Source organism: Abrus precatorius, unplaced genomic scaffold (assembly GCF_003935025.1).
Source record: "Abrus precatorius isolate BTA unplaced genomic scaffold, Abrus_2018 Scaffold6, whole genome shotgun sequence".
NCBI classification, from domain to species: Eukaryota; Viridiplantae; Streptophyta; class Magnoliopsida; order Fabales; family Fabaceae; genus Abrus; species Abrus precatorius.
In genome coordinates, this window is record NW_020874406.1 from 6,820,938 (window position 1) to 6,833,301 (window position 12,364).

At 31.7% G+C, this 12,364-nt stretch overlaps 1 protein-coding gene across 3 annotated transcripts; it reads left to right on the forward strand.

The window, feature by feature from the left end:
- The first annotated feature begins 306 nt into the window (after positions 1 to 306).
- On the forward strand, positions 307 to 8,071 carry LOC113868783 (calmodulin-binding transcription activator 3-like). Of its 3 annotated transcripts, XM_027504672.1 has the most exons (13): positions 436 to 541; positions 1,199 to 1,318; positions 1,530 to 1,645; positions 1,797 to 1,885; positions 2,073 to 2,115; positions 2,648 to 2,852; positions 3,378 to 3,706; positions 4,159 to 4,725; positions 4,863 to 5,204; positions 5,325 to 5,560; positions 6,004 to 6,577; positions 6,766 to 7,089; positions 7,203 to 7,503. In XM_027504672.1, the coding sequence occupies exons 1-13, from the start codon at positions 502 to 504 to the stop codon at positions 7,311 to 7,313; spliced, it is 3,096 nt and encodes a 1,031-aa protein (XP_027360473.1). In that variant the 5' UTR covers positions 436 to 501; the 3' UTR covers positions 7,314 to 7,503. The 3 variants fall into 3 exon arrangements, with proteins under 3 accessions (XP_027360472.1, XP_027360474.1, XP_027360473.1); XM_027504671.1 differs by having other exon boundaries at positions 307 to 541; positions 4,863 to 5,560; XM_027504673.1 differs by lacking the exons at positions 2,648 to 2,852; positions 3,378 to 3,706 and having other exon boundaries at positions 404 to 541; positions 4,863 to 5,560; positions 6,766 to 8,071.
- Positions 8,072 to 12,364: the final 4,293 nt, after the last annotated feature.

A 12,364-nucleotide genomic window follows, 5' to 3' on the forward strand; every position in this document is an offset into this window, starting at 1 on the left:
TCCCCAAAATAAAACAAATGAAAAGAACATAGTAACATGACGTCATCATATCCAATCCTTATCCCGTAGTTTACGCCTATAATAATAATCATAAATTCATAATAATAAAATGAGAAGGTGCGACGAAAAAAGGGTGAAAAAGCCAAATACGAGTCAAAGTGGAATGACACAAAAACTTTGACTTGGACATCTCTTTCTTTATTTCTATGTATTCAGAATCTTCTCTTAAATATTAGTCTCACTCAGACAAACTTCCCGCGTTGAAAACTTTTCCTTTTTGGTTCGTTCCTATTTCCTAGACCCTCCAAACAACACCAACGTTATACTCTCTCTCCGCGTGAAACCCCCATTTGAACTTTCGTAGTTGTTACTCATTTACATTACATTGCAACACTTTCTCTTTCTTCTTCTTTCTTTGGTTCAGAGTTTAGACGTAGAATTAGATTACCTCAACGCTCAGAACAGCTCTGCTAAGTGGTTACCGTTTGTTCTGTCCCTTCCATGGCTGAGACCAAGCACTACGTTCTCCCCTCTCAATTGGGTCAGCTTTCCTTCCTTTTCACTCCTCTCTCTATACACAAATTCAAACTCCGTCGAGTGAAGCCTCGTTCTTTATTCAATTTCAAAATATAAAAACTGTTTTTTTTTTATTTAAAAAATCTGTTTTCATCACTCGTAGGTGGAATTTGCTTTGCTGGTCCTAAGGTTGGATGCCTTAGCTTATAATAAGCAACCAAAACAGTGTAGCGTTCTGATTAGTGATGGTCACAACCAAAATATTGTAACCAAAATAGTGTAGCGTTCAAGTTGCGCACATATATTGATATTGATGAGGCTAAAGGGGGGAAAAAAAATTATAACTTTGCATTGAAAAGTACAAAAAAACACAAGTTTTTTGTTTAAAAAAGTTAACTTTTTTAAACTAAAAAAAAAAAAAAACACGGTTTTCCTTCTCTTTTTTTTTTTTTACTCTTTTTTTTCTATTCTATCATCCTAACAAATCATTATAGCTTGGATTTACGTTTTGCAAATGAAAAAAAAAAGGTACTAAACTGAAATTGAAATGCAATTATGTGTTGAAGGGAATGTTTTGATTTTTTCCCTTTCTTCCCTCCCCCTTCATTGGGCTAAGTTACTGTATCATTGTTTTTATTATTGTTGACTTTGTCTTAAATTGTTTTTTTTTTTATGGACACAGATATTGAGCAAATTATTTTAGAAGCACAACATCGATGGCTACGTCCAGCTGAAATTTGTGAAATTCTCAGTAATTATAAGAAGTTTCAAATTGATTCAGAGCCTGCATATATGCCACCAAGTATGATTCTCTTCTGCCATAGATAGTAGTAGTTATCTTAAGTTTCAATGACTTCCTTTTCCTTCATTTTGGAGAAATGGGCTTAAAAAGTTACTTTTATAATGTGTTTACAAAACCTGTATCGAAGAAACCTGCATGAAAACTGCACATAATTGTGCACAATATCTAATTGCAGAATTATCTATGATGTTTTTTTTTTCTTTGACATTAGGTGGTTCACTCTTCCTTTTCGATCGGAATGTGCTGAGATACTTTAGAAAGGATAGTCATAATTGGAGGAAGAAAAAGGATGGAAAAACAGTGAGGGAAGCTCATGAGAGACTTAAGGTAAATATGGTTGACACTAAAATGAAAAACAAAAAGGTGCTGTAAGCTTTATTATTTACTATAATTGCGGTTAATTATGCTTTAGGAAGTAAAGTATATTGAGAGCATTTTTCTTCTTTGTAAACTCATGAATGACGCATGATGTTCTCAGTCTGGAAGTGTAGATGTGCTGCACTGCTACTATGCCCATGGAGAAGAAAATGAAAATTTTCAAAGACGCACTTATTGGATGCTTGAAGAGTAAGTGTTCTTGTTCAATATTTTCAAAATACTAACGAGGTAGATCCTGTAACTGCTATCACATTCTATTGGTTTAAACTTCAAATTACTTAAACTAGGCTTCTAGAAACTGCTAATTTGTTTTCTACGAGTTTCTATCTACGCAAGGGGCTTCTCTTCTCATTCTTTTTATTCAACATTGTTGCAGTGAACTCTCACACATTGTTCTCGTCCATTATCGAGAAGTGAAGGTAACGTGTTACCATTTTATTCATAATTTTTCTTGCCCAATTGTTATTTGACAACAGCTGAGGATGAGTTGCTTATTTTTAGTTACATTCTTAGTACAATTTAGGGAACAATGAACTTATTGCAAGATTGTGATGGAGAAATATGTATGACGTAGGAAGTAAAATATGAAAATTCCATCCTAATTCCTAACTTAAGTACTGTATTTTCCAAAAGCTGTCACTGCTTCCATATACAAAACTTGCTCTGATAAGTTTCAACACCAGATGTTTTTCTAGAATGTTAGATGCCATAAGTTGGTGGAGTATTATTTTTCTCTAGGACAATGCACTATTCTGTTTTTCCCAATGTTTTGGATATTGACTTTGTACTCTGGTCCTTAAAAAATAAAAAAGGCTAACATTCTTATCAGGAGTGAGCATTTTGAACTATGTCATTCAATATAATTGTCGTCTGCTATCTCTTCCCATATATGATTAATTTCACTTTGTGCCTTCTTTCCTTTCTCTTATCTGCCTTGCTCAAAATAATCAGGGAACCAAGGCAAATTTTAGATGTGCTAAAGAAAAAGAAGAATCTCTTCCTTACGCTCAACAAACGGTCAAAATTATGCCCAACCCAGAGATGGACTCTTCTCTATCATCTCTTCTTCATCCACATAGTTACCAGGTTCCTTCACAAACTATAGATACAAGCATGAACAGTGCCCATGCATCAGAATATGAAGAAGCTGAATCTGGTATTTCTTTTGTGCATATTAAAGATTTAAAATTAAGATGCATTGTTTTTGTATCCAGAGGACATTGAATAGATTTTTTTATTTCCTTATTCTTCAGTACACTTTTCTTATGTGTATTTAAATTTTGTAACTTGATACAAGTTCTGAGTTCTACTCTTTCCTTGAGCTTCAACGCCCTCTTGAGAAGATAAAAGCTCAACTTGCTGATTCTTATTGTCCTCAGCCACTCATAAGTAAATTTCTTCATAAATTGTTGAGTTTAACTTTGATGCATTGCCAATATAAATTTACACTACCTCTCAGGCATGCATTGCCATGTCATAAGAAAGAGTAGGACTTCTGAGGTAAATGTAAGAATCAAACTCTATGTGGCAATGCACAATTGCAGGATAGTGTAAAAGCTTTACACTATTAATGCATCAAAATTGACTCCTTTTTATATCTTTCATACATAGAGATATAAATATAATATGTTGTCAGGCAAGTTTGTACCTAACATGAATTTTATTATTGAAACTGGGACAGATGATCAAGAAAAGTTTTCTGCCATTCCTGGGGTGAATTATATCTCTCTCCCTGAAGGAAATAATAAAATCAAAGACATTCATAATGTTGGACTGACATATGAATCTCTAAAACCCCTTGGCTTTTCATCATGGGAAGGAATCTTAGAAAATAATGCTGGAAGTCAACATGCACCTTTTCAGCCTTCATTTCCTGAAACAAAACCTGTAAACATGGGAATAAATAGCCATTTTTCTCAAGGAGACGAGATAATGGTGCCACATTTTACCACCAGCACTGCTAAGCAGCATGAGTATGGAAGTCTCATACCATCTGAAAGAAATTTGCAGGTATTCAATGAGTTATAATGAAATGAAATTTGCATACTGATAGTGGTCTGGCTAATTGCTTTAGACAGCAAATATGTGTAATTGTTTACTAGTAATGTCAGTACTTTACTTGCTTGTGGTACTCATTTGTTTCAATATTTTATGTTCTATAACAATATTTAGTTCTCAATAGATATCTGGTTTCCGTAATCTGTTCTACAGGAGCTTTGACAGGGTATTATATTTATATCTCTGTCAAATGTCAAAAGACTCAAAAACTAATGTGTCGCTACAAAGTAATGTTAGTTTGATGTAAATAATATTGATAGCTTAATTATCTGTTGCATTTTTTCTTAAAAAAAAAAATCAAGGAATGAATTTTGCTTTAAGTGTGAGTAACTTACATGTTACTTAATTTTAATTCTTTCCTATACTCATTTAATTTATTAAAGGTTAATTTTCTTTGTTAACAGGCTTCTAGTTTTAGTTCTTTACGCATATCTGGATGGCCTGTAGATAGTGTATATGCAGGCTCAACATGTGAGCTTAGTTGTAGCAACTGTGAACAGGAAGTTAATGAAGTTGATTTTCAAAAATCTGAGGATCATTGTCTTCTACATCCACAGAAACAAAACAAGGTTCTTATGCAAAATGAGCCTCAAGAAAAACTTTTGAATGCAAAAGACAAGCTAAAATTAGATCTTGAGGCCAATAGAACCCTGGATGGAATAGAAGACACATGTTTCCCTTTTAAGAAGACTCTGTTAGATGGATTTCCAGCAGAAGAGGGTCTGACAAAGATGGATAGTTTCAATCAATGGATGAGTAAAGAACTTGGAGATGTAGAAGAATCAAATAAACCATCCACTTCTGGTGCTTATTGGGATACAGTTGAAAGCGAAAATGAGGTTGGCAGCACAACTATTCCTTCCCAAGTGCAAATGGACACGTATTTACTGGATCCGTCTATTTCCCATGATCAGCTTTTTACTATTATTGACTATTCTCCAAGCTGGACATTTGAAGGGTCAGAAGTTAAGGTATTCTCCTTTAATAATCTGCACTTGCTTTCAGTTTTGATCATATGTTCATCGAATTGTTGTTGTTGCTTTTTTGCTTATTTGTCAGTTATATTCTGATTATTTATTTCTTCATTCATGAAAATAATATCATATAGGTTATCATTTCGGGACGATTCTTAAGAAGTCAACATGAAGCAGAACAGTGTAAATGGTCATGCATGTTTGGCGAGGTAGAAGTGCCAGCAGAGATCATTGCAAATGGTGTTCTTTGTTGTCATACTCCTCCACACAAGGCTGGGAGGGTGCCTTTCTATGTAACTTGTTCCAATAGGTTAGCATGTAGTGAAGTGCGAGAATTTGATTTCCAAGTCAAATATACTCAAGAAGTCAACACTGCAGGAGAGAGAAGAGGCAGCATTTTTGATACTTTTAGCTTACGGTTTGGACAACTGTTGTCCCTGGAGCGTGCCTTTCCTCAGAATTCAGATTCAGTTAGTGTAAGTGAGAAATCTCAATTGAGAAGTAAAATAAGTTTTTTGCTGAGAGAGGAGGATAATGATTGGGACAAGCTACTGAAACTTACACTAGAGAAAGGTTTTTCTTCTGAAAATTTACAGGATCAGCTGCTTCAAAATCTTCTGAAAGATAGGTTACATGAATGGCTCCTCCAGAAAATAACTGAAGATGGGAAAGGCCCTAATGTGTTAGATGAGGGTGGCCAAGGTGTGCTTCACTTTGCAGCTGCTCTTGGCTATGATTGGGCCCTAGAACCCACAATAGTTGCTGGCGTGAATGTGAACTTTCGTGATGTAAATGGATGGACTGCTCTTCATTGGGCAGCATTTTGTGGCAGGTGAGCACCTCAGTGCTTGTGGATGAAATACATTTTATCAGAATTGAATTTATAGTTCATCATATTAATCTACCATAACATACATGATACTACATCAACATAATAGGATGTGTCATTGATCTTTAATTGTAGCTTAGCAAGCATGATAGCATGTGAGAAAGAATGGATTAGTGGGAAGGGGAAAAGAATATCTGAAATGGGCCTAGAAACAGTTAAAATGCTCTTACTGTTGATACTCAATATACTTCTTTATAGGGTTGAAGGATAGAATGTCATTCAAGACATGGGCCTGATAAAATGCTCTTACTGTTATGATATGAATAAAAACAGCTGGGATAAACTGACTAGCAAGAATCCAAACTTTTAGTGCTTTGAGTTTCTTCTTCATTCAATTCTTGCATATTCTTGTCATTTCATTCAATTCTTGCATCTTACTTTATCAGGGAGCGCACAGTTGCTTTTCTCATCTCTCTTGGTGCTTTACCTGGAGCACTGACTGATCCATGTCCAGAACATACTTCTGGTAGAACACCAGCTGACCTAGCTTATGTAAATGGACACAAAGGAATTGCAGGGTATCTTGCAGAATCCTTACTAAGTTCACACCTCTCAACCATTGATTTGAACCGGGATGTGGGAGAAAATTCTGGAGCAAAAGTAGTCCAAAGAATCCAAAACACTCCTCAATTTTATGATCATGAGGCTCTGTCGTATGAACTGTCACTGAAAGATTCACTGGCTGCCGTGTGTAATGCCACCCAAGCTGCTGCTCGTATACATCAAGTTTTCAGAATGCAATCATTCCAGAGAAAACAACTGAAGGAATATGGTGATGGCAAATTTGGAATGTCTGATGAACAGGCTCTTTCACTCGTAACAATGAATCTGAAACCACACAAGTCTAGACCACATGATGAGGCTGTCCATGCTGCTGCAATTAGAATTCAGAACAAATTCTACAGTTGGAAGGGCAGAAAAGAATTTTTGATGATTCGACAACATATAGTGAAAATTCAGGTACACTTGTTTCTAATGTTTGTAAAGTGCAAAGATGTTACTATGACTATCTGTGTTTATAACTTCATCATTGTTTTGGCTAAGATCAAGTATAGTATTTATTGTTTGTGTTTAATGTTTGTTCCTATTATTCTCCTGGTTCCTTTTAATTGATCTAATTTATAACGTGTCTGTTTCTCCTATTATAGGCTCATGTGAGAGGTCACCAGGTTAGAAAAAATTATGGTAAGATAATATGGTCTGTTGGAATAATGGAGAAGATTATTCTAAGGTGGCGTCGAAAAGGCAGTGGTTTGCGTGGATTTAAATCGGAGGCCATTTCTGAGGGAACTATGATCCAAGATGTATCTTCCAAGGAGGATGACTATGATTTCTTAAAAGAAGGCAGGAAGCAAACAGAACAAAGGTTGCAGAAAGCCCTGGCTAGGGTGAAGTCAATGGTTCAGTATCAAGAGGCAAGAGACCAATACCATAGGCTGTTGAATGATGTAACTGAGATCCAAGAAAATCAGGTATTTTACCCATCTTTGTTTGATTAAAATAGAGAGAGAGGTTCTCACATATTATACAACAGGAAAAATGCTTCTCACTTATGTGATTGGACTATTGTGCATGTCTTTTGCAGGTAAAGCATAATAAGAGTTTTAACAATTCAGAAGAAACAAGAGAATTTGATAACCTCGTTGATCTTGAAGCATTGTTGGACGAAGATGTTTTCATGCCTACAGCCACATAGATCTGTTCATCATTAATTGTATGGCTTAGAATATTACAGCAGATTCAGGTGATGAATTGTCTCATTTTGATCATTAAATTAATACTAATTTTGATTCTCTTGTACAACTGAAATCATTTGCTAACATTTTACAGAGCAATGCATAACCATTGAAACCATTCTTATAATGCAAAATAAACGTGCGTCCCCTATCAACTGTTGTGTCAATACAAAAGCTTTAATGGAATACTGAAACCAAATTTTTAATGCATACTCTAATATTAATAAGAACTTAGGTGTATGCATGGCTTGGATTCAATTCAGTTCAGCCATCAACCTTTTCAGCCCATTATTTGCAACATCCAGGATTATTCCTAGGTGAAAAAGCAAGATAGTTGAGGCTTAACTTTTAGAATGTAGCCATTTGGACTATTCGGTTGTCCAGTAGTGCAGTAATTTTTTGAAATGATCCTTTGAGAAGTTTTTTGTTTTTCATTTTTTCTCTTTATTTTCTTCTATTATATGTACTTATCTTTAAGTTTATTCAAAGTGAGTCTTTATCCTTTTCTGGCTGTGGCTGGTGCATGAATCCTGTACAATGCATTAAGTGTGTTTCCAGATATACTAAGAAATATATGGATCCAAAGCAAAAGAAAAAGCGGTAGATCTTAATTTTGCTTACAAAATAGATGAATGCATGAAGTCTTTTTTTGTATTATATTATACATTATTATTCAATCACAAGTATGACCTTATACAAACATCAAAATATTATAAATCATAAAATATAAATCTTCTGAATGAATATATGATGTTCCTCTTGTAGGAATTTCCCCTTTTGTTACCAAATTATATATATACATAGAGTGAATGACAAACACTGTTCAGAATTGAGTGGGTTTCCATCAAACTCCTTTTTTTAATTTGCATTTTTTTTCCATTTTGTTTTATAATAAGGGAAATCAAATAGATTCTCTCTGTGAATGTAAATGTTCTCTTTGAGTCAATTTAGCTCATTAGTCTTGAAATTTATGAGTTTTGAGTAAATTGTTAGTATCTTTTGAGCTCTCAAGTTTTGATTATTGACATAAAATTATTCTTCTTTGAAATACTTATCCTTCCACGTGATTTATTTTTTTTTTTTTTTTGTTAAACAAAGTATATATTATTAAAGAGAGTTCAAGGGAAACTCAAAATTCATATACATAAAGAAAAAAAATTAATACTTATTTAGAAAAATAAAAACTAGAAACATACTTATGTAAAATTAAGACGGAAACAATTTTGTGGGTTCAGATACCAATCTGCTAACAAAATAGCTTCTTCCTTGCTAACAAGTGATAGTCATTTCCAAGACCTCTGAATAATAAAATCTATGACTTCCTTTTCATCCAAAATACTATTAAAAAATATTATTCTATTTCTATGTAACCACAAAGACCACATTATACTTACCCAAACAATTAATAAACACATCTTTTTTTTTTTTTTTACTGCAACTAACACCAACTCAAGAAAACAGGTGAGTCGACAAATCTGAAGGCAAAACTAGTAAGAATCTAAGTCAATGCACCGTAAAATACTAGATTTGAGATGAAACTGAACACGTTAAAAACAAATGAGTTGAAAGTTTCTCCAAATAATGACAGAAGCAACAAGTTATATCATCAATTTGAATATTACGATCAATCAGCAAACTTTTACAAGAAAGTATATTTAACAACAATTGACAAGAAAATATTAGACACTTAAGAGAGACCTTCCCTTTCCATAATCTTTGCAAGGTGTCTGCCGTACATTGATTTATATTATTAGGATCACCAAAAAGTTCAAATAGCCATGAATACGCAGATTGCACTGAATAACAACCTGAAGAATCCGCCTTTTATACCCATTTATCTTCTTGTTGTACCTTAATAGAAACTCCAGCGACAAGCTTTAAAAAAGATTAAAGCTTGAAATCTCATGTTGAAAGAGTCTTCTTCGCCAACTAACATTCCAAACTCACCTAGTGCCATCATGAAAACCATTCTCCAATATACAAGATTCAACATTCCTTACCACCGCAAACAATCACGAAAATGTCTCACACAATCGCACTCTACCTATCCACTTATCTCTCTAAAAAAGAGTGTGCAAACCTGCTCTCACATTCTTATCCAACTTTTCATCTAACCATTAATTTTCTTTATGAATAACCTTTAATAAATCACACTACCATAAAGGACACATGTTGTGGACTAGTGGACACTGAATAGCAGAAGCTAGTCTGCCATATCTAGCTTCCAACACTTACATCTACAATAAACTAGAACAATTAACACTTCGCCACAACCATTTACTAAGAAGCGCCTAGTTAAACCACTGCACATTCTTAATGTCCAAGCCACCATTCTTCTGCAGTCTACAAACTGTTTTCCATTTCACCCAGGGAATTTTGGATCCATCCTTAACACCTTTCCATAAAAAATTTTGCTAGATAGTGACAATCTCCTTTATCACCGACTTCGGTGTCTTAAAAAAGGATAACGAGTGTAATGGCATAGAACTAAGAACGACATTAATCAAAGTCACCCTGCTTCCAATCAATAAATACTTATGCTTTCATGATGCCAACCTCTTCTTAAGAGCCTCTAATACACCCTTCCATGCACTAAGCTTCATTGGGTTAACATCTAACTGTAACCTAAGATACTTTAATGGGAAGTTACCAATCTTACAATGTAGAAACTCTGCAGCCAAGTTTTTAAAGTCATCGTCAGTGTTAATCTCCAATATACAACTTTTATGAAAGTTAATTTTCATACCTGAAATTAACTCAAAATTACGCAATACTGCTTTCAAAGTTCACAAGTTCTGAACTGAAGCTTCTCCCATAATTAATGTGTCATTCGTAAATTGCAGTAAAGAAATATCTAGTCCTCGAACCCTAATTTTCACACTAGAAAACAGCCTACATGCTACTACCTTCTGCATAAGGACTCCTAACCCCTCTGCTACCACAAGAAAAAGAAAAGGGACAAGAGGATCCTTTGTTTTAAGCCCCGTTCAATATGAACCTTTATTGTAGGACAACCATTAATCAAAGCTGACAGGCTACCCCACACATACAAGCTTCCATCCAACTAACCTATTTTCTAAAAATCTAAAGTTACGTAACATAAATAGAAGATACTTCTACTTTACTGAATCATAAGCCTTCTCATAATCAAGCTTTAACATAAAACACTTCTTATTATGCCTCTGCATATAATCTACTACTTCATTAGCCACAAGCACATTATCTAACATTTTTCTTCCTGAGATAGATCATGTTCCACGTGATCTATTATAATAATCATAATCAAAATAATACAAAATCAAGATAAAAAATTTACAAAAAATAATAAAGAAAGTATTACATCAATGTTTGCCTTTATGTTATCATTGCTGTTGTTATTTTTATTATTTTTATACATCATGTATATATTATTCGATGTTAATGTTAATATTTATTTTATCGATAACTTATATTTTCTTTTAAAATTATATAATAAAACTAATGTAATCATTCATTATATTAATATATAATTTATTATTATTATTATTATTATTATAAATTATTGATACTTATAAATAATCATGTTATGTTACTTGTTATTTTAGGTCTAATGAAATATAAATGTATTTAAAAATTAAATATTATTTTAAATTTAATCAATTAAATATATATTATTAATTAATTAAGATATTTTTTTATTTTCTTCTAAATTTTTTAACAATTAATCAAACAATCAATTTATTAATTAACTTAAAATTATTTCATTTTATTAATTTAAGACTCTATTTTTATACGTCATAAATCATTGAGAATTATATATAATTGAACTATCTTATATCTTATACAATATAAAATTATTTTAAATTTTAAATTTCATTTTAATATTAATTAATTAAATAATTAGTTAATTAATAATTTTTTTAAAATATTTCTTCCATGCAATTTAAAACTATTAATTAAAATCAAATTATATTTATAATATAAATAATTAAATCTTTAATAACTTAAAATTATTATTTTTTATTCATGTAATGCTTGACAATATCATTGTATAGTTTACACTATTTTTAGTTGATGAATAAGTTGTACAAGTTTTATGTATAGTTTACAATATTATATATAATATAAATTTTTTAATTAAATATTTATTAAATATTTCTTATAATTTATTTTTTAATTTTATATTAATTCTTGTAACGATTTACAACATATATGTATACTTTTTTTCACATAGAATAACTTATATAGTTACGTTGTTTTGCAATTATAACTTAAAAAAATTATCTTAAAATAATTTGCTTTTAATTTTTTATAAAATTTAAATTAATTAACTAATTTTATAATACTTAGATAAAACTTTGTGACTTTAATTTTTTTATTACACCTGAAATATACAAGAAAAGGAATTAAACCCGTTTAAATTCATAATTTTTTTTAATAAACTTCAATAATGACCTTTCTAATTTTAAAAAATTATTTTTAATCAATGTTTTTTAAAACTTGTTGACATTGTGTTTGTGACCTCCTTGCAACACATAGAAGACCATCACCACTTTTCACATTTGCCTCAATCTTTCACTCCTTTCTTGAAGATGAGAGTTGTGATAACTACACCTAGTTGTTTTTACAATTTCAACTTAAAATATTTCTTATAATAACTAACATTATTAGAATTTTGTTTTAATATTTTACTTAATATATTAAAATTGTATATAATATTTATTTCTTTTATAATTTTTTAATTGACTAATAAAACATTATTTTTGGTACTTTGTTATACTTTTATGCTATATTTAAAAATTTTATTAATATTTTATATTGGATCATAAAAAATAGTAAAATATATTTTAATTATTTAATTTGCAAGTACCAAAGATGGATATAAAAATTTAAGTATCCTACTAATATAGAGATGTTGATCAAAGTTATTATCCAACAAACATAAAAATAGATATGAATAATTTTTCTAGTTAGAATTAAACTTGTTAAATAGATCAGTTCTAACTAATTTATCCTTTAATTCATATAACTT

What these genes read in the sequence shown, in the direction of transcription:
- LOC113868783 (XM_027504671.1), top strand. Translation starts at nt 502, where the DNA reads ATGGCTGAGACCAAGCACTACGTTCTCCCCTCTCAATTGG. An exon ending in TCCATTATCGAGAAGTGAAG is followed by an intron (nt 2,116 to 2,647) that starts GTAACGTGTTAC and finishes CAAAATAATCAG; the next exon opens with GGAACCAAGGCAAATTTTAG. An exon ending in ATATGAAGAAGCTGAATCTG is followed by an intron (nt 2,853 to 3,377) that starts GTATTTCTTTTG and finishes AAACTGGGACAG; the next exon opens with ATGATCAAGAAAAGTTTTCT.